The 22669-nt window shown below is 40.1% G+C and overlaps 2 protein-coding genes across 5 annotated transcripts in view; both read left to right on the forward strand.

Moving 5' to 3' along the window:
• LOC101465668 (rho GTPase-activating protein 29) overlaps positions 1-6384 on the forward strand; it is a 32758-nt gene extending 26374 nt beyond the window's left edge. For all 3 annotated transcript variants that reach the window (XM_004555284.3, XM_004555285.4, XM_004555286.5), the window contains 9 exons: positions 27-193; positions 697-831; positions 1206-1304; positions 1908-2071; positions 2199-2387; positions 2575-2712; positions 2972-3207; positions 3761-4061; positions 4416-6384. In XM_004555284.3, coding sequence (XP_004555341.3) covers positions 27-193; positions 697-831; positions 1206-1304; positions 1908-2071; positions 2199-2387; positions 2575-2712; positions 2972-3207; positions 3761-4061; positions 4416-5675 — 2689 coding nt within the window. In that variant the 3' untranslated portion in view covers positions 5676-6384. The remainder of the gene's footprint in view (positions 1-26; positions 194-696; positions 832-1205; positions 1305-1907; positions 2072-2198; positions 2388-2574; positions 2713-2971; positions 3208-3760; positions 4062-4415) is intronic.
• A 658-nt stretch (positions 6385-7042) lies between these two features.
• The window catches only part of LOC101466350 (retinal-specific phospholipid-transporting ATPase ABCA4), a 44592-nt gene continuing 28965 nt past the window's right edge, over positions 7043-22669 (forward strand). For both annotated transcript variants that reach the window (XM_004555287.3, XM_004555288.3), the window contains exons 1-12: positions 7043-7167; positions 8431-8543; positions 8770-8863; positions 9050-9191; positions 9290-9429; positions 10079-10206; positions 10380-10577; positions 14970-15059; positions 17447-17684; positions 18582-18721; positions 19344-19460; positions 21278-21475. In XM_004555287.3, coding sequence (XP_004555344.3) covers positions 8478-8543; positions 8770-8863; positions 9050-9191; positions 9290-9429; positions 10079-10206; positions 10380-10577; positions 14970-15059; positions 17447-17684; positions 18582-18721; positions 19344-19460; positions 21278-21475 — 1551 coding nt within the window. In that variant the 5' untranslated portion in view covers positions 7043-7167; positions 8431-8477. The remainder of the gene's footprint in view (positions 7168-8430; positions 8544-8769; positions 8864-9049; positions 9192-9289; positions 9430-10078; positions 10207-10379; positions 10578-14969; positions 15060-17446; positions 17685-18581; positions 18722-19343; positions 19461-21277; positions 21476-22669) is intronic.

The following is a 22669-nucleotide window of genomic DNA, read 5'->3' on the forward strand; positions in this document are numbered from 1 at the left end:
CCTTAAATACCAACTTTATTTCTCAGATTTGGCAGCAAAAGGTCAGTGGGCAGCTATCATTCCTCCCACGGCAACCTGTCACAGGCATCCACCACCTCTTGTGACGTGTTGAGCGGAGAGGAAACGGACAGTACCATACATCGGCCTGCAAAGATCAGTGAGCACAGGTCCAGCAGCAGCACAGACATACAAGGTACATTCAAACACATGTTAAGTTTATTTAACTTGCTGATGCACTTTGAAAGTATAATGGTCAAAAAGAATGGTTGTTGTCTGTGTCTGTACAAGAAAATTCACAGAAATTCCCCCTTGGTGTCACATTAGTGCTATAAAGAGGAGTCTTAAAATAAACCTTTATCCAACATAGCTATGTACTATTTTAGAAACTGCACAATTTTAGAAACAAGCTAAGAATGATTGGCACTGTTGCTGGAGGTTGAATGTCTTTATATGAACCTCTCAGGGACTTACCCTGTGTTCTGAGTCATGGAAATGTTCTCTTGACTAGAGTCAAAACAGTTTGGGTTGTGTGTTGCTTAATCACCATAAGTCTGGAATATCTGTGTAAACTGCTTGTTTCTGAAAATAACTAAAACTGACACTACAAATGTCGCTTCACGAGCGGTTGCCATGTAGCTTTATTTTCTGTTGTTATTCTGTTTGTGTGTGACTGTGGGTCTGTGTGTGCTTTTGCAGCTCTAAGAAACCAGACCCCACTGAGAGCATGGGGCTCAAGTAGTCAGGGGAGCCAGGGTGGGATGTGCAGTGACTCAGAAAGTGCTGGAGGCAGCAGTGAGTCAAGGTCCATGGACTCCCCCACTGCCAGTCCAGGTAAGAGGACTTTAAATTTTAAAACGTCTCATAAATTCATTATAAAGGTCTTGTGAGTGTTTGACCAGTAGTAACTGAAAATGATCACATTAGGCAGGGAAATGAGTATTTGAGGATCTGGTTAAAAAAATATGAATATACGAGACAGTAAAATAAAACTTTTATCATATTGGACACAGTCTAAGTGATCTGAGAAGATGAACAGATATGGCTTTTACTGTGATCTGTTCACTTTATCTTGTGAAATATTCAGCAGTAAATCTACTCGTGCATGGTATAGCTTATGTTTTTATCTAGTGTCCCTGATTTTGCTCTTGTGTGGTAAAACTACATTTTCATATAGTAACTGAGCATTTTGGTACACATTTGTTCAGGCGACTTTAAGCGCCGTTTGCCCAGAACTCCTTCCACTGGGACCATGTCTTCTGCTGACGATCTGGATGACAGAGAGGCACCATCCCCCTCAGACAATGGTGAGATATGTTTGTAATTGTGGGTGTGTTTTGTTCCTGTCACTGTATGCTCTCTGTGTACCCTTCTGCTCAGGAGGATAGAAAGGTAATCATTGTATACCTTTTTGTGACAAGGAAGTCTAGAAAGGGATGGAGAAATAGTTAGCGACCATTGCACAATTCTTTATCATGTATTACACATGGCGGTGTTCTGCTAGTCCAAATCTGTGGTGGTTTTTGCTTAGATCAAATGTTTTTATACTCAGTGGCACTGCACAGATAGAGGTCGTGTTAGTTTTGGCTGATAGTTTCAGCTAACACTTCCTGTATCTGTGTTGACCTCATCCAGTCATTGTGTTCTTACTGTGAAATTAAACAGCCAATGAGCTATTTGACCTATTTTTCAGTGTGCATGGTTAGAAAGCCCATTTAACTATAAAAAGCCACCATAATAGCAGATTTTAAAATAATTATGCTAACTAGAAGATAGTGTAATTCTCTTACAATTTAGGTTTTTGTTTTTTTTTGCTTTGAAGTAAATGCCAGCTTCCCTTCTAATAATAACTCTGAATGATGTCACTTGTCGAGTTAGTTCCTTTCCTCATCAGCGGTTCTGTTTTTTAGGTCTGGCAGAGATGGTGACAGAGACCTCCAGTTCTCCTGGTCCTTTCCGAAATGCTCAGATGTCCAAAGCTGCTCAAACCCATAAGCTAAGAAAACTTCGAGCCCCGTCTAAATGCAGAGAATGTGATAGTCTGGTCGTTTTCCATGGAGCTGAATGTGAAGAGGTACAGTAAATATGCTCATCGTGATAATTGTCTTGTGTATTAGGTGTTTATAAAGGATCAGTGTATTTTGCAATTCTGCAGGGAAGACACAAGTTAATTATACTGTCGCTTCATTTGTCTTTTACAGTGCTCCTTGGCCTGCCATAAGAAGTGTTTGGAGACACTCGCCATCCAGTGTGGTCATAAAAAGCTACAAGGCAGGCTACAACTGTTTGGTATTGATTTTGCCCAAGCAGCAAAAAACAGTCCAGATGGTATCCCCTTTATAATCAAGAAGTGCACTTCTGAGATTGAGAGTCGAGCCCTCAACATCAAGGTAAGTCTTTTTTCCCTGTGATGCAGGGATGGTTACTTTTACTACCTCATCTCTTATTGTGTTGCAGTTTTAAAGCTATAAAAGTTCATGTGTGACCTTAAATACAATACCATTGACTTATGTATCAAGTATTTTCTGTGATTATGAGTTACATTAAAAAATGCATTGGTCTGTGTACATCTCACAGGGCATTTATCGTGTGAATGGTGCCAAATCACGCGTTGAGAAGCTCTGTCAGGCGTTTGAAAATGGGAAGGACTTGGTTGAGCTGTCTGATCTCTCCCCTCACGACATCAGCAATGTTCTCAAGCTCTATCTTAGACAGGTGGGCCTGAAATTCTTACTTGTTGGGAGGTTATTGAGAATTAGCATGCCACTTAAGTTAAAGGTTGTTTATGTTTAAAGGCTGTTATGATCTGAAGTATTGTTAAGTTAATGTTAAGTCGATCATTTAGATTTTACCCTTACTTTATTGTGCTTCTTTCATTTGGATTTAGTTTTTTGGGTACATGTAAAATGACTTTAATAGCATATTGATATTTTCCACTACAAGAAACTCAAAACACTTTGGTTGTTTTACTCAGTTACCAGAGCCACTGATCCATTATCGATTCTACAATGATGTCATCGGTTTGGCAAAAGAGTGCCAGAGGGTGATAGTGGAAGAGGCTGATAATAAAGCTCAAAACAACCAGCCAAGAGAGAAGACTGGGCCGAGTATGCAGCTGAACAGAGTCATTTTTAAGATCAGAGATCTCTTCCGCCAGCTGCCCCCAGCCAACTACAGGACTCTGCGCTACCTGATCGCACATCTACACAGGTAAAGGCTGAAAACCAAAACCCCGAGTTATTTCAGAGTGTAAATTCAGTCTGTTCCTCATAATTAGAATAATATGTGTAGTTCCTCATAACAGAAAGGGAAGCAGAGACTTCTCTGTAGCATAGCAGAAGTAGCAGGCTTACTAACACAAAATTAGTTCTCTGTCGATCTCATTACACGCAACTTTAAATTTACACCACCATTAATAAAACTCTAAATAGAATATATATATACTTTAATTTAACTTAGTTGATGTTCTTACTTGATTTGCAGGACTTTTAGACCACGGCATGACAGAAACATGCAATTGGCATGTAGATGATTGTTGAGGTTTTGGTAGTTGTTTCAGATTCTCAGTGTCAAAGGTGATTCGCTGAAAACTATTATCACATCTTGTTATCCAGATCAATAAAGGGACCGATGCTGCTCTACAGAATGTCGCTTTATGTTTCATTTTGTTGTGTTTCATTAAACAGATACAGCAATACTTGAACCATACCTAGAAAGATGTCTTTTTCAAATGAAAACTGTTATCACTCTTTGACTCCCACAGAGTCTCAGAACAGGCCGAAGAGAACAAGATGACTGCGAGCAACCTTGGCATCATCTTTGGCCCCACACTGGTGAAGCCACAGCATACAGATGCAGAGGTGTCTCTGTCCTCCCTGGTGGATTACCCCTACCAGGCACTGATGGTGGAGCAGCTGGTGAAACACTTTCAGACAGTCTTTGATGCATCTTTCCTACCTAGTTCTGACACAAGCAGCGCTGGCCAGGCCTCCCCCAGACTTACCCCGCAGGAGAAGATTCGACAGCTTAGCAGACACTCAACCTCCCTGACTGACATCAAAGAGGTGAGGAGGGATTAAGGCAATCATAAAACCAAATTTGAGTCATTTTGTTTATGCTGTGATTAGGGTGTAACCAGTCAAGTGAAAAGAGGCCATATGTGCCTTTAAAATGATCTTTCCCAACAGTTCAGTGTTAATAAAATCAACTTTAATACAGTATATTAATGTAATCAAAAAGATTCAGTATTTTTTTTATTTTTTTTAATAGAAATTACTCTATGGCACAATTTAAAAAAAAAAAAAACAACTCATCTATACAAAACAGTAAACAAAAAATTCTCCCTCCTCTAGGTTTCAGGTGTTTTTGTTACATGTAGATACAGTTTAGTTTATTGTAATCTGTTTATATCGTTTCAGAGCACCAAAATCTACAAAAGATACTCATCTGTCATCCCATCATCTCACATCATGGGTGAGGTGCAGGAGGTCCGACCAGGAAAACACAAAATAGGGGTCTCGACATTGGACAGAGTCAACGGGGTCCAGGCTTCTAGTGGAGGAGATGTTCAGAGATCAACCTTAGTGTTTGGTCGTCCCAGCACCATCGTCTCCTCTGTCACCACCATGGCACCAAAGGTACAGCTGCGCCACCAGCGCGCCAGACAAGCGTCTCGACCAGTCAGCATGCCACTGGAACGCCTGCCCGCACCAGCTCAAATCGGCGAGAGGAATAATCGAAACACCAGCGATGTTGTTGATTCAGGCTCTGTTAAGCGGGAGACCATTGCTGAAACTATACAGGAGATGCCAGAGCCAGAGAGGGCTCGGCAAAGTGGCTCATCCAGGGTTAGTACCTACTACATTACTCCTTTTATTGACACTCAGAGGAGGACGTGGGACAAGAAGTACAAGCACTATGATGTTACACCCAGGACTGCTATGATAATGGCCAACCTACCATCTGCCAGTTCTGGAGTGCAGCCTGTAAAGGCAACGATACCTGTTAGCAATGTTGCAACCCCAACAACTGCGTCTGTGGTTCCAACGACGAGTAGCGTTAGCACCGTATTCTCCAGTAACCTTTACACATCGTCACTCAAGTCTGTTTGGACCTCCAAAAGGGAAAATGACACTCAGAGTTCACTCCGCGAGTCTAGCAGCTCACCAAACCTTCCACTAACACTCAGGGCACCGAGGACTCTGCACCCTCCTTCTGGAACTTTCTACAAGCCCCCTGTTTCCAACAACGGCCGTGCTACAACACTCCCAAACTGGAATACTACTTTAACTACCGCCACCACCACCAGCTTATCATCCACCCCCACCATCATCTCCACTACCATTACTTTGTCACCCACCACCAACATCACCATCATTACCACATCACCTGCTACTACCACCACCACCACCTCATCGTCTTTCCCCAACAGCCCTGTTGAAGCAGCGTGTCCGTCCCCTGTCCTTAAAAGCCCCACACAGACGCCACTCCAGACTCAGGACTCCACTGACAGTGCCATAGACTCTGGGGTCTCAACCTCTGCTCCCATGTCACCCCCTCAGTCTCCTCCCCCTAGCAGCCCTGACGACCTTAGCCCTAGTGAGAATAAACCTGTTTACCAAAGACTGCGACCCCGGCGGCTGCAGGAGCTCGAACACAGAGAGGCTCATTTTGTCTGACACCAAAAAAAGGAGAAACAAACAAAAAAACTCATATGATATCTGTAAATATTACTTTATCACAGTGAATGCTGGGGAAAAGATTTTTATCATCAAGCTGAGCATGGAAGGAAATGTCGACCTGTGAAAATAAACCATAAAAGTGTTATAAAAGTGCTAATATATTCTTTCATATGTCTAAGTCAACAGCAGCTGGTTTAAGCGCTCAAAATGTCGATGCCAACACAATCGTTTATTGCCACATTTTTAAATAAATAAATAGATTAAATGTATGACAAAGAAAACTGGCAACAAATCAATTTCTGTCTGAAACGAACTTTAAGCCTATCACATTTCTTCTTGAATATTTGATTTATACAGAAATATATTTTACACACTGCACTTAATAATCCAGGTTCAGATTCTGGGGTTCCTTTCATTTTCAAAAATTAGTTTAACTCTTATTCCACTAGGTATAGATGTAAGTACTTCAAGCATGAGGGTTCTTACTGATAAAGAAGTCAACATTTACATCTTTTAATGTGTTCATAGCCTGTGATTGGTACATCTTTTCTCAGCATGTAAATCATTTGTATCTTTGTACATTTTTATATTCATTGATGCATATTCCATGTCTGTCACAAAGGTTGTGTTTATTCACATTTTTGTGACTATACGGAAGACGAATGACACGCAACAGTTCCTGCTGCAAATTAAACATTTGAAATGACTCTGTTTGAGATTGAGTTTTGTTGTTGTTGTTTTGTTTGTAGATTTCTGTTCAGCGCCCTGGAGAATCAAGGTTATATTTGAAAGGTTGTTTTAAATTTATTGCTTTATGCTATATTAATTTGGTGTGTGTCTGTTTCAGTTTTCCCTCTTACTTATAAGGGTACTCACTTTTTTCTTCTTTTTTATCTCTACACAGTAGCTTTAATGTGATACCGTCAAGATTTCAGATTCCCTTCACCTAATTTCCCATGTCACCTACTCCACCTTGTCGAGCTGCTCAAAACAATGAGTCATTTCAGAACTGAAACAAACCCCCTTGTCTCTGAGTCTGATCAGCTCCTGTGTCACTCGGTCCAAACTGATTTATTATGGAGGTGCTTAGCTGAAAGGCTTTCTTCCAGAGTGATGTGCAGTGACTGTGCAGGTAAATCTTGCTCCTTTATCTTTCTAAAAGCACACTGGTTGCCGCCGTGATGAAACACATCTCCAGTATAGGATGAAACATCTCTCCACCTGGATTCCTCCTTTCCTCTTCCGTAGGTATCCCCTTAATTCTGCCTCAAAATGGATGACGGTTGTGTTTTTTCTGCTTGCCCATGTTGAGCTGGGAGATTAGAGCAATCAGATTAGGAGTGCTGCTGACCTGCAGGCAGAGGAGAGGGAGTGGGCAGCTAGAAGGCACACGGATCTCTTACCTTGCTTAATTTTTTCCCAATACTTCAGCTTGTCGGTGAACCTGTTTCTCTAGATGTCGTTCTACTTTTCTATCATTCCATAACAGGTAAGGATCTATATTTACTTGTTTAAGCTTGTTGTTGACTAAGTTGTTTGGAAGATCGTGTAACAAAGAGATATGGCTGCTAATTACTGTTTGGCTTTTAGATTCACTCAGAACATCTTGGTATTGATTTGCTGTGACCTTTCTTTAAAGGGATGAGTGGACCCAAACTGTATCAGAACTGCCCCCATATTCCAAAATGACTATTTTTCTAACTTGCATAAAGGTAAATGACAAATTTAACAACAAACAAAATAAGACTTCAGACTCAGTGAAGGGTGTCATGGCCACTGGTTATACTTGAGGGAAGCTTAGCCAGTTCGTACACCTGTGGGAGATATTGGAGCGGTGTGTTAGGGTGTTTTCTCCACCATCACCACAGCAAATGAGGGACTATCAATGCAATAATTGCAATGGTGTTCACTCTGACCAATAGAGACATAGAAAGGTGCCTAGGTACATTAAAGCTGTTCTGGTGGGACATGACAGACCAGTGCCTTTTAAAGTGATTTATGCCAGGGTTTTTTTTCTTCTTTTTTTCAGCTTTTTTTCCCAAAGATGAGAGCAGAAAGCACAAAACCCCCCAAAATTACATCCAGAGATGTCACATACATAATGATAGCTTTTACTCTCCTGTTTCAGTCTTACAGCATCCCCTGTTTTCCAGACAGGTGTTCATGCGCTCTGAGGTAATCTGTTGGACACGTTGCACTGAGCAAATTACTCTTCATGTCCGAGATTTTCTGAAGCACCATCTGCACATATCCTGTATATGTCACTGGCATTTTCCCCTTAACATCTCCCTGAAAATTAATTTGCCTTTGGAATACATCTGCATGAGAGTAGGTTCAAATTGCAAGTATAAAGCTTTATTTGTATACACGCACAAAGTCATGTAAATACATCCTGTAACCGTGTCTGTTAACACATATGGTAGTTAATAACATCACCCATTGCCACTGCAGGTAAAATTTGTCCTTTTGCATTAATTAATAGAGGTTCAGTGGTTTTGCGGAGCCTGTCAGGGTTCTGTGTGTTTTGTGAATTAATTATCTGCAGTTGTAGTAAAACCTCTCATAAACCAGTTCAAATATAAGTCTGATATGAAATGAGCACAAGACAAAATCCAGCCCAAGACAAGACGTGCTCTTAGGGCTAGATCCACATATGGGTCTTTCTGAACTCCAATAATTTGATCTAGTTTGTCTCGTGTCTTCGAAATAGCTGTAGTAAATGTCATCACTAATGGAGTTATGTTATCTACAGGTTTATTAAAGTCTGATGACCCCTTCCAGGGGTTGAGCTGCAGAGCAATGAAGACTGGCTCTCAAGTCAGCCTGTTACTGTGGAAAAACTGGACTCTTCGAAAGAGACAGAAGGTAACACTTTTTATATATATTGTATATATATAAATAAATAGTATGAGAACGACAGAAACACAACCAAAACAATTACCATAGGGTTTGAACATTAATATACATACATATATATATGTATAATATATGTATATATATTAATGTTCAAACCCTATGGCAATTGTTTTGGTTGTGTTTCTGTTGTTCTCATACTTCACGGTGTATGACTGCATCACATCTGTCTATCCAGATCCGCTTCCTGGTGGAGATCTTCTGGCCAGTGTTGCTATTCATTGGTTTGGTGTGGCTGAGGAAAGCCAATCCACTGTACCAACAACATGAGTGTAAGAAGAATTCGCCAATTATGCATCAAGTTTTCAAATTAGAAAAGAAAAGAAAAAGACAAAATTGTATTTGCTGAAATTCCTTTCTTTCCTTGTAAAAATAGTATCCCTTTACCCTTTCACAGTTCTGTTAACATCAAATCACAACCTCTCACATTGCCTCTAACGTAGTCTGTGTTTCTTTAGGTCATTTCCCCAACAAGGCGCTGCCCTCTACAGGGATTCTCCCTTGGATTCAGGGCATCTTCTGCAACGTCAACAATCCCTGCTTTAGATATCCAACCCGAGGAGAATCCCCAGGCGTTGTTTCCAATTATAATAACTCGGTGTAAGCATAACTCAGCTCTTTTAAACTTGGTAAAAACCACTTTTAACCTTATAAAAAAATGTTGTTTTTTTGTGTGTTTTTTGGGGGGGTTATTCCAGATTGGCGCGATTCTACACCAACATCCAAAAGCTTCTGCTCAATGACACGGAGGTCCAACAGCTTGGCAGGCTTTGGCATGAAATGTCATCATTCTCAAACTTCATGGAAACTTTACGCAACAATCCGTCTGCAGTCTCAGGTGAAGTCAAAAAAGAGGAAAGTGGCCAGTAGACGTTTTTATTAATAAGCTGACAAAAAAATGACTATTGAGAACAAGGTTTCTGGACAGATGTGAACCCAAAGGTGCTAATAATTTTCCTTTTAAGAGACATTAATTCTTAACCTAACATAAACAGAAAACAGTAGCTATAAAAATATTTATTTATTTTGTCCAATTTCTGTAAATTACGTTATACATTTTCAGTGCTGCATGGATGCAGGCTTTAAAAATATCTTTTATTGTAGATTTTGCCACTTGCTTTAAAAAGTACGTACATGACATCTACACAAAAAGAATTCCTCCATGGTGGTTTATAAACTTCCCTTCACTATTTTTCACTTTGGCCTTTTAATCCTGGGTAATTTGCACATTATGGTGCTGAGTCACATGCCGTTTTTTATGACTAGGCCCAAAGGCATACCCGAAATGTGTTCTCAGTATTTCTTCCTAAGAAATTAGCTTTAGTTTTTGGCAAGGAAATGTGCATAAACACCCTTCCTCACTGCGTTTTCTCTGAAAATCTGTGTCAATCTTTTCTGCTGTGAATCATTTCCTCAGCGCAGTGGGTCAAAGTTATTTTTTGCTGATTTTGACCTTTCGCTATCTCTGTTCATGATTTTCCGTTTAGGTCGCGGGCTGAAGGTGGAGGATATTTTGAAGGATGATGAAGTTCTCACAGCCTTCCTGTTAAGAGATGCCGGGCTCTCGGAGTCTATAGTTTATCAACTTGTCAATGCACAAATACGACTTGAACAGGTACATCTTTTTAGAAAGATTTTTGCAGAGGTTAATGATGAATTTTTGCAGAGAATCAAAATTAAAACCATGCTTTACCTGGATTGTGGCAATTGCACTTGTCTAAAAAGACATTATATACATTATAGTAACTTACTGAATATGAATACAAATATTTTGATGCTGTTTTGCAGTTTGCATTTGGAGTCCCAGACCTGCAGCTGAAAGACATAGCATGTGGTCAGGCCCTCTTGGAGCGTTTCCTGTTCTTCCCCACTCGCATGGGACTGCATGGGGTCCGCAATGCTATGTGTGCCCTGAGCCAGCAAAGGCTCCAGAGGATAGAGGATGTCCTGTATGCTAATCTGGACTTCTTCAAGATCTTTAAGCTGGTTAGTAGCTTGTTTTAACTTATACAGTGGTGCATCATTCATATCACTAGGTGATGATCTAGTATGTCTAACTGCAGATGTTGGTTCCCACATCCACGCACTGCTCTCTATTGAAAGACTGGTGGATATCGATGAGCATCTCTTGTGTTACTGTATTGATTTTGCATATTTACTCTGCTTTGGAATGTCAGGATGTATTAATGCATTAAGTCGTGTACATATTTATATTATATATTATTTAATATTTGTAAGCACTTTAATCTATCAAAGTCTGGTAGCTTCACAGTTTAAACCTGAAGCGATAAATGTGGGTCCAAACTGTCACAATTTCTGGAGGCAAATCGTGCGGCGAGAGAGAGAGAGGTGTGGATCCAAACGCAGACACAGAGGGAAACTGAGCTGAGATGCGAACCAATAGCGGACCGTTTATTTAGCTGCTGATTGATTACAGGAACGAAACTGAACAGTGACTTGACTCAAACTGAGATGTCAAACTATGACCTTTACTTTGGCTGTGATTTTGGGAGAGAACATAAGCAGACAACCAGACAGCTAACAGTAAGAAACACGAGACCTAAGTACACTGGAGGGTAATTGGGAAAGTGAACACACATTGGAAAACAGCTGACACAATTACCCATAATGACACAACAGGGAAGTGTAAACAAAACACATAGAAATGCAGCAACAAGAGGAGGTAAACCTAAGAACTAGAATTTGCAGAACAGAGAAGAACTTGAGTGCTGGAAGTACAAAACAGAAACCATAACACTAGAAGTCATAGCCATAAATAAACCCAAGAACAATAGTAATCATAATAATAGTAATACAAATTCCAAAACCCTGGGTCACTGACCCAAGACCATAACACAAACTCAGGCAAAATTGTCCTACACAGTTTTAGAGACACACACTGCTGTGTATTTTCCGACTGTTTCAGGCATATTCACTGCAAGACGTTTTCAGAGAGAATTCATTAAATTTTGGCCAATAAATACAGCTCAAACCTGGATTTAGTCGGTGCAGACCAGACAGTCACTCATCTACAAACCTATTATATGGACTTTTTAATATTAGCTGCGGGATCAGTAAAATTGATGTAGTGGAAGATGGAAAGTCTTCACATCTGGCATTTAGTCATGGAGTGCCACAGGGTTCTGTGCTGGCACCAATACTTTTTACATTATACAGTACATGGTTTCCTTAGGCAATAACAATATCAAGTACCACTGTGTTCATTTTCATTGGTTTACAGATGATACCCAGCTTCATTTCTCAGTGAAGCCAGGTGACACAAATCAATTAGCTAAACACTGGGAATCTTTTTAAGACAAAACAAAGTTATTATATAAAAATAATGGATCTTACCTGGTGTCTAACCAGACATATACCCTTGATGGCATTACACTGGCCTCCAGCAAAAGTGTGAGAGCTCTTGGAGGCAGTTTTGACCAGGATATGTTGGATAGTGTGGACATTAAACACATGTGAAAGAAAGCAGGACTGCTTGCAATATCTCTTAAATTAGAAACATCCCATCTTAGAGTGATAAAAAAAAATAGTTCATGCATTTATTAGGTCTAGGCTGGATTATTGTAATTTGGACTATTGTCATTTATTTTTATGAATTTGTTCTAAATGTTCCCAGCAAATACTCAAGTTTATCCAAAGAGTACTAACAGATCATACTTCATACAGAGATCACATTTCTCTCATATTAGCGTCTCTTTACTGGTTTCATAATGAATCCACAATTTAATCTGAAATCCTTCTCCTCACATACAAAGCTCTGAATAATCAGGGCTCATCATATATGAAGGACCTCATTGTACCATTTGATTGCAACAGAGCACTTCACTCTCAGACTGCAGGCTTACTTGTGGCTCTTAGAGTTTCCAAAAGTAGAGGGAGAGCTATCAGCCCTGTCTCGCATGGTACCATCTCCCACTTTGGATTTAGGAGACAGACACACTTTCTAGTTTTAAGATTAGGGTTAGGATCCCTTTTGATAAAGCTTACAGTTAGGGCTGGAATAGGTGTCTCTGAACCATTCCTTATCTATGCTGCTGTAAGCTCAGACAACTGCAAGACTTCATGTGATACACTGACTACTTCCCCACTCATTTCTTCTTACTCACCATGTGTTTGTATACCACTGCAGCATGTCATTACATTTTTGTCTACTCTCTCCCTTAGTGTGTGTTTTGCCCGTCTCTTCTCTTTCTCCCCCGCCAGCGGGTTGTGGCATATGGCTGCACTTCCTTGACTCTGGTTCTGCCAGAGCTTTCTTCTCGTTAGAAGGCAGTATTTTTTTTCTTTCCACTGCTGCAAAGCACTTGCTCACAGGGGGCTGGTTGTTGGCGCTTTCTCCAGAATACTGTACAGTTGTTACCTTATTCTATAAATGGCCTTGAGGGGACTGTTGTTCAAATGTGGTGCTATCTAAATAAACCAGAATTGAATTGAACTGAGCTGAATTGGTACTGTCCTCCAAAAGCTTCAAAAGTGCTACAATACCAGTAAATCTTCTCTGTAGAAACTGTACATGTATGTCGAGGTTTGCATAGATATCAGTGCTGCACGTGAGGCCCAGTAGCTGGCTCTAGCAGGGGAGTCTGTAGAAGTGTTTGCTGGTTTTATTTTAGGCACTGGCTCTCTTTAGAAATGTTCGATTATCTTAAAAGCATATTGGGACTAAAACAGACCCTTTCTTTTTTAATAACACTTGTATTCACCTGTGATTATTTGAGCAAGTTATCCTCAACTCAAGAAATGTTATCTTCATTTTTGTCCCTTGTCTCCTTGTTCTGCACGCACACACAAATAGTGAAACAAAGAGTATAAGATCCACAAAACAACAGCAGGGACTCTCACGCTCATCTGAAATGATAAGTTTCGCATATACAAAATGCACCTGAACTTTTTTTTACATTATTAAACAGCTAACAGTGTATAACTAGTGTTAGCTTACGCAATAGGAAAAATCTTTTTCCTAACGTGTAACAAAAGATTTGTTTGTTGAGACAGGAAACCTGGCTATTGGAATATATGTAACTGACACTGTAATTGACAATCAAATTAGTCATTCTGTCCATACTCTTCCATCTTATAAATTGCATCGTATTTATATGATATCAATGTCCAAAACTCCATTTCACTGCATGTCCAGCTGTAAATGTTGTACTCTCTCTTTATCATATGTCTGTGTTGTTCAGCCTGGGTGAGTCAGGTGATTGGCTGAGGGAGTTTACATGGCATTATCCTTCTTGGCCTGTTTCTTTAATGGGCTTAGAGCCTGCCTGCAGACTCTGTGGTATTCTGTAAGACAGGATGCCACTTCTCATACATATATTTTGAGTCAACATAGCTTCTAGCAAACCTGGTTTATATGGTTGCTAAAAACCTGACAAATAGTGCATCTTCACAGTGTTGCTATGGCTTTAATTACCATTTTTTTAAAAGAAAATCCTTGGAATAGTGAAGAAGTTGCTATAAATAGCTTGCAAATTAGGGTCAATTAGAGACTACCCTATATTTAGACTTGAGAGATGTATGTTGTCAAATATCTTAGAGATGAAAAATCTGACCTAGAACCTTAAATTCCCCCTTTTGCCCTATGGTAACTGGAATAGTCTCCAGCCCCCCCACGACCCTGACAAGGATAAGCATAAGAGAATGGATGGATAGACAGTTTATGTGTGGGAAATCTGATCTCTTAATTTAACTCGTTAACTCCATCGCACATCATGCCCATTACCACATTGACCTTGGTCTCATAGCAGCTGTCCTCCCATCATTACACTCTTGACTCCCTTCTTGCATCAACTTTTCAGTGCCCTCCCTTCCCACTCCCTTGCTTTCTCTCTATCCCCCTCACCATACTGCCTCCCTCCTTCCTTCGTTCATTGAAATTCAGGCACGAAGAATGCGAGAAGAAGGATATCTCATGTGTGTGTGTGTTTGTCTTGGCACTCCTGGTTTCCTTACCCTCAGCACTCCTGCCCTGACCAGTCATTTCCTAACACCTACTGTTAATGGTTTCTCAAGAAGATAATGCCACTGAAGGATGCGTAGGGGAGTTATAATACGTAGTTCCACATCAAACAATTGGTGGATCTCAAGTTTAGCACAGGTTAAAAAAAATATGGCATTTTCTGTGCGTTTGATGTGGTTTTGCCCAGTAGTGTATTGCTTCAAATTCCTGGAAGTTTCCTGGAAATCACTTGTGACCAGATATGAATTTACAAGTCACAAGCTGAGATATTATATGATTTAAAAAGAGCAGTAATGGTTATAACATAAAAGAACAAAGGACCAGTTGTGTTTAAATCCCCCTTTATCTGTAATAATCTCATTTTACTTTAATAGATCTCCTGTTTTGTTCCCCCCTAGATGCCTCAGGTTTTGGACAGAAGCTCCGTGGGCATTGACCTGCATTTCTGGGGCCAGGCTTTTAAGGCAACATCAGCGAAGATCCAAGATGTAAGTAGTCCAAATGTCATCCATCCCTTCTCTTCTGCTCCTTGAGTCTCTTCTTCTTCTCAAGCCCTCAGTATCAAAGGCACTAGTATTTTTAGTCATGCAGGAAACTCGCCTCTTCCGTTGCTCCCCGTTCAAGAATCGCTCCCAGAAGAAGCTGAATGATGTGCTCAATACTGTGAGGGTTACATGTACAGTATGTGTTAAAAAATACATTTTTGCAAGTGCTTTGTGAGCTAAAAATATGCCTGTTGTGTATCTGCATACATGTAATGTATATGCATGCACATGCATTATAAATGAATGGATCTGAAACACTAACTACAATGGAATAGAACAGGGTTGAAGAGAATACAGTAGATACTGTAGATTACATTTTTTTTCTACAAGAAGAACACACGTGGAATGGAAATGTAAACACATATACACACACTTGTGCAAATGAAAGAAAAAAATGTATGAATGAGAAGATAATTTTCATTTCATTTCATTTATTTATTTATTTCACACTTGGTACAACAGATCAAACAATGAACAAATAACTGAAAAAGTAAAAAGAAAATGGATGATAAAAAATAATAAAATCAGCTTTCAAGAACTATCACTATTCAATTAAAGTCAGAAGAAGGAGACATAGTATGCTGACATGTTGTCAACAAGTCACAGCCACACAGAAACACTGATACGTTATTACACATCTAAAATATTAGACTAAAATAGAATAAAACTAAGAGAGTCGACTAGAACAAATACGGTAGAACATAATGAAATGGGATGCATTGGTTTATATATAACAAAAAGCACAAACAGTATAAAACAGCATTGTAACACAATAGAGTAGAATAATGTGTTTATCAGGCAACACATACACACAAATCACTGTGACTGAGATGTGTGTTTAGGCACGTTCACGGTTTGTCCCAAGGGAGAGCGTATCCCATCATCACCTTAGCCAGGGGTGAGAGAGAAAGAGAGAGGAGGGTGGGAGGTAGAGGGAGGGAGGAAAAGAGGGACATTCTTTTGAGGTGACACATCCTGTAGGTGGGACCTTCGTATCACCGTGGTGACAGAAAGGCGAGCCAAAAGCTCTCATTACCCACCTCTTCTTCCTTTCAGTTCAGTGTGTGTGTGGATGTTTCTGTGCGAGAAATAATACATAAGGAAACAGAGGAAGAGGGAGTGAGCGCGACAGACATGAGGGGTGTGTTGTAGCATGCTTATGTCCGCGCGTGTCCACATGTAAAAGGTAGCTTTGAGTAGGAGTCATAAACGATCAAAGAGCCATTTTCATCACTCACCTCTGGAGCCAAATCAGTGATGACCCGTGCTAATAAATCCAAATATGATTTGAACCAAAACGCTCCTGGAGGAACTCAGTCCTACCAACATGTAGGAGCAACATGCAATACAATTATTGATGGCCTCCTTCATTATCTTCACAGAGGAAATTACATGTAGCAGGGAGAATTGCTCTCCTGGTTGAAGCTATTTTTGTTCTCTCAATAGGAGGATATTTAATCCACCTTGCAGCTCAGCTCTGTCCAACTTCTTTGCTTATCTTTAAGCTATTGTTTTCTTGTGACCGTTTATACTTAAAAATTCACAGGGCATGAATGAGTATGACAAACATAAATATCCCTGATCTGTGTATAATTATCTGATGAAGGTCAAATAACTCAAAATGGATTGTTTACACTTTCCAGCAATACCTAATAGTTACTCATCCTGCTGTAGGCCAGAAAATGTTTGGTCGTACTTCTCAGCAATGATCAACAGACACGCCAGACAAAAAAATATATAAAACTTAAAAACTAACAGCCAGTCAGGGTTTGAGATACAGCATATAAACCATTTGGTGTTAGGGGTGTGTACTGTATATTAGACAGAGGTGATTGAACTCTAGTTTATAGGTTAAAGGTGCTTTAAATCCTAGTTTATTCTGACGATAGTAAATCCTATTTCCCGACTTGTGTTATCCGAGTAACCAACTTGTAAATATAAGCTATTAATCATGTTCACTACATATCGTACTGTGTATGACTGTGTACGTGACAAATAAAATTTGAATTTGAATTTGATTTTATAGTTTACACATATTTTACTTCATGTAAAGTGTTACCAGTATCTCATTTTCTCTGTGTGTACAGGGAACTCACTTTTTAGGATGTGCTCTGCTTTGTTGACCTTTCCACCAGTAAAATCCAATTTCTGTTTGATTTGGGCTCACCTTTTTTGTATTTTGCATTTTGTGATTAGTGCTAATTGCAGAGTGTGTTCACTGTGACCATGTTAGCATGCTAATATTGAAGCACTGCTGTATAGATACAGCCTCATGGCTGCAGACTATCGGATTGTTTAAAAGTTTAACTGGGCCTCTCTGTCTTGCGCAGATGATGCAGCAGGAGAGCTCTCAGGAGCTCATGAAGGCAGTGTCCTCCCTGTTCCAAACTGGGGGTCCTTCCTCTTTCACCCAGTTGATGTCCAGCGTGTCAAGTCTCTTCTGTGGATATCCTGAGGGTGGGGGCTCTAGGGTCCTGTCTTTCAACTGGTATGAAGACAACAATTATAAGGTGTTTCTGGGGGTCAATGGCACCAAAAACCACAACTATGCCTATGATGATACTACCAGTAAGTAAAGAGGGATTTTTAAAAAATACTCTACTCAAATATAGTATTAAGACTGTACTTGTTACAGATAAAAATCACAGAAACAGAAATATACCTGTACCTGCTGTATATGATAGCGCTATATATGATAGTGTTTTGCAGACACCACAAGTAGTTATAGTATGACTTTTTTGAAATCTAAAACAACGAGTAAAAAATATCACAAGTTTGCATCACAACACATACTTATGAAAATGTCACAGCTCTGATGCCTGCTGTGACATTCAGATTGTCCAAATGTCACAGAGTTATACATTTTCACGCTTACACAACCTGCAAACACCTCTCTTTCATTTGGAATGAAAAGTTTAGATTGGAAGTGACTGGTTGACCTGGAAAGAAAATACTACAACGGCCATTCAGTTTCACTCGTTCAGTGCTTTTCATCATATAGTTTCATTCAACATGAAGCAAGAAATAAATGTGCTGTAATTAAAGTGTGACTTAAGAAAAAAATACCAGTCAGATATAGTTAAATATTAGAAAAACACACCTTCTTACTTCACGTATTTATTTCTATTTATGCAAATGCAGTCTTTACCTATGCTTATTGTGTATTTGTTACATGTCGTTTGCTTTCATTAGCATGAGAAGGTGGGACAGAACTAATTTCACAAGCATAAAGAAAGATGTTTAGATCACTCAGTTATCATTTGGACAGAGTTTGCCTCAAAAGGCAAAATTTGTTCCAGAAGGTTGGCTGATATGCTCTGATTGGCTATTTTTTTTTAATATTAAGATTCTTTAGTTGATCATTTATTACGTCTGAATGCTTGAGACTTATGGAGGCCATAAGGAAAAATTATTATATATGAATACCATTTGTTTCTCATTCTCTTCATCTTTCCCTACCCCTAGCTCCCTTCTGCAATGCCCTGATGCAGACCCTGGAGTCCAACCCTGTCACGAAAATTGTGTGGAATTCAGTCAAGCCCCTGCTGATGGGAAAGATCCTTTACACCCCCGACTCCCCCGCAGCCCGCAAGATATTAAAGAGTGTGAGTGAGACCACCTCCAGCCTGACCCATCACCTCTCTCCCTTTTCCAACTCACTTTTGCCCCACTTCTGCGATTCTTTCAACACTCAGTATCAGTGTAGATGCATACAAACCAACCACCCACCTTTGGAATGAGCTGACTAAAGAAGCAGAGGAAAGCAAAGGGATGGTGGCGGTGATGGGGGTGAGGGGTAATGTGATGCAATGTGAGGGATGGGAAGAGGAGGGAGAGAATTCAGTGTAAGTGTGGGGGCGCGGCAGTGGAAGGAAAAACAGATCTGTTATGTCTCTTTTAATCCTCCTGACACAAAACAGAGTGGGGTTTCGAGAGTTTTGAGCGGCGTTTTGAATGTAGCCAAATTACATAATGTAACATTCCATTGTTATCCGCTGTATGTTGCAGCTTAAACCTTAGATAAAGTGTTAGTGGACTTTTTTGATCTCTCCTTTTTTTTTTTTTTTAACTGACACTATCCTTTAACAACTGACACTTCCACCAAACTCATTATTGACAGTGTATTTAGCACAGAACGCGACCGCTGTGTGTTAAATATGCTTTTGTTGTACTACTCTGGAAATATTTTTCAACTTTCATAGGATGTGTGTATTTGTGTTTGTCCAGGCCAACACAACCTTTGAGGAGCTAGAGAGGCTCCAAAATATGGCCAAGGCCTGGGAAGAGGTGGGACCTCAACTCTGGGCTTTCTTCCAAAACAGCGTTCAGATGAACATGATCAGGGTATGATTACTGCACATTCCTGCACAGTAATTTAATGCACATTTGCACATCAACTCTCCTTACTACCACTGACATTATATAAAGAGATGGACACAGCCACTGTGAATCCACCCATTAGTTTGTGAAATCCTATTTTGAGCCCTTCATTTCATTACTTGGATAATAAAATAAAGTAAAAAAAACAAAAAAAAAAGCAGCTAATGCTAGCAGGCTTTTTAGGAAGCTGCATCCATATATATATATATACACTGCTGATACTGGCATCTTTATTAGTACTCCTGCTCAGCTGTTTGTAATTGGAAATATTTAATCAGCCAAACACATCGCAGCAACTTGATGCATTTAGGCATGCCGACATGGTCATGACAACCTGCTGAAGTAGAAACTGAGCATCAGATTGAAGAAGAGTAGTATTTAACTGTGGAGTGTTTTAGAAACTGCTGATTCACCAGGATCTTCACACATAACCATCTCTAGTGTTTACAGCATTTCTGGGTGAAAATGCTGTGTTGACTACTTCAATCAAATAGGAAACCAACAGTAACTCAAATAATACATTTTGCAAAACAGCATCTATAATTGCACAATCCATGAAGCAGATGGGTTACAGCAGCAGAAGACCACACTGGGTGCCACTCCTGTCAGCTGAGAACAGGAAACTGAGGCAACAATTTGAGGCTCACCAACATTATAATTGAAGATTGGGAAAATGTTGCCTGATCTGATTGTTCTGATGAATGCTGTGAGATTCAGATGGTAGGGTCAGAATTGGCATAAACAACATCTTTCCTCGTAACATTTCAGATTCCTGGTGGTGATGTAATTGTGTGAGAGATATTTTCTTGACACATGTTGGGCTCCTTATTACTAAATGACCATCAATTAAACACCACAGCCTACCTGAGTATTGTTGCTGACTATGTCACAAAGCTCAAATCATCTCAAACTGTTTTTTTGAACAAGACAGTTGCTTCACTGTACTCAAATGCCATCCGGAGACACGAGAACTTAATCTAGTCGAGCACCTTTGGGATTTAGTTGAACAGCAGATTCACAACATAGATGTGCGGCCAAAAAATCTTCCACAGCTGCATGATGGGGGCTTGAGCCTATACCAGCTACCATAGGGCGAGAGGCAGGGTACACCCTGGACAGGTCATCAGTCTGTCGCAGGGCTAACATAGAGAGACAGACAACCATTCACACTTACATTCACACCTATGGGCAATTTAGAATCACCAATTAACCTAACCCCACTGCAAGACAGACATTTGCATTAAAAATGCTCCTGAAGGGACCCCAAACATGGATGAGTTCAGTGACTTGAATTAACAGGTGATATTTCATAGATGACTACCAGCTACAGCTGCCTGTGTTAGTTTCCACCTGTCAGGTACTGAATAATCCACTCAACCATCTGATTCAGTTCTGTGACTGAGTGGTTTGTGGTTATGTGTGTGCTGTCAGTCAGCAACCTCAAACCTAGTAAAGCAAATTTAAAGTCTTTCTATAACTAGTATTATTTAACCGCCCCCCCAGATACATTTAAAAGCACTAGCTAGTTGAATATTATGTCCACCCACATTATGTCCATGTCTACCTAGCATAGATAATTTGTTCCCAGTTAATTACTCCTGATATTTAGAGATTCATATTTATGGCCTCTAACATAAGGTTGGTCAGCACAACCTTGAAAATGTTAAATTTTACTCCTTACTCTACTATGTAGCCACCTGAATCAAACATTTTCTTCTACATGAGCATGTATTGTACTGTATTTCTATTATGCACAGTAACTCTAATCTCTCTCACTGAAGGATACACTGAGGAACCCAACGGTGATGCATTTCATGGACAACAGTCTGGTGGGAACTGAATTTACCACAAAAGACATTCTCAACTTCCTCTATAATGGACCAGAGCGAGAGAGAGAGGCGGGCATGCCAAACTTTGACTGGAGGAACATTTTTAACATCACCGACCAGCTCATACACATGTTCAACCAGTATGGAGAGGTTAGTAACCTGTCTCTATTTCTGTGTCTCCCTACTTTTTTCCTCAATTTTGCACATTCCTATGACAAGGCATTTGGCCTTTTTGGTAGGCTTTGTCTAAATTCTACAGACAAGAGCGTCTGTCTCCCAGGTCTTCTTCCTGGAGACTGTGCCAGGCTTTTTGACACAGGGCACAACCACTTAGCACAGCTCTTCCATACAGCAGCCTGAAAGGTGGCAAGAACATGTTTGCTGTCACCCCCTTCCCTTGTTTCCATTGTACATTCAGTGATAAAGTAGAGAGTAGATGGGAATGAGTCACCCCCCTCAAAACCCAGTGCTTTTTTAGTGTACAGCACTTCATTCAAACAAACTCCTGTGCTTGCTACATAAAAGAGGGCAAATCACTCTATCCATCCTTCACGCCTTCTCTCTCTTCTTGTGTCTGATTAAAAGGGGGTAGGGTTTGGATTTTGGAAAGAGCCCTATCATTGCAGGCACCTCAATCTACGCTTTGTCTCCTAGTTTAGTGCCAAGACCCTTCAGAGCTCCACAAACAATCCAGGGGGATTTAGCAAATTAGATATAGCTGTCAGTAATCACTGGGCCATAGGATAACTGCTGTAGTTAGCATGAGGTCCTCTTACTCTGTCAGGGGTATGTTTCTCACACTGGCATCCTATTGGAACATGTGTATCAGTGAGGCTCCTTCTTCTCAGCCCATCTCTGAGAGAACATCATTGTGTAGTGACTGTGTGTTCACATAAAGATGAATGGGAAGTGATCTCTTGTCTGTCTTTGAGTGCTCTGGGGGTATTGTACAGTAATGTGAATGAGGACATTAGACACGGTCTACATGGGAGTGTGAGAGTGGGGTTAGAGAGCTGTATCTATGGTGTACATAGTGGGAGTTTCACATGGTAATTACACACGTGGTAAATAAATATAGCAAGTGTGTGTGAGAAAATGAGAGTTGCGATTAGTGTGTGTACATTAAATGGATTTTGCTTTCCTGCTTGCATATATGAACATGCCTATGTTTGCCACTGCACCATGAATATATTGGCTCACATTTTCCCATGTGGCCAGATTACTCCACTGAAAAACCCATAAAAACAACAACAATGATTTAGGATTCAGCTCAGAAAATAGATGCTTAGAAAATAAGGAAACACGAGTTGCTTCCAGTATTTCATGGTAGTTATAGTGTTCAGC

The sequence above is a fragment of the Maylandia zebra genome, linkage group LG18, assembly GCF_041146795.1.
Source record: "Maylandia zebra isolate NMK-2024a linkage group LG18, Mzebra_GT3a, whole genome shotgun sequence".
NCBI classification, from domain to species: Eukaryota; Metazoa; Chordata; class Actinopteri; order Cichliformes; family Cichlidae; genus Maylandia; species Maylandia zebra.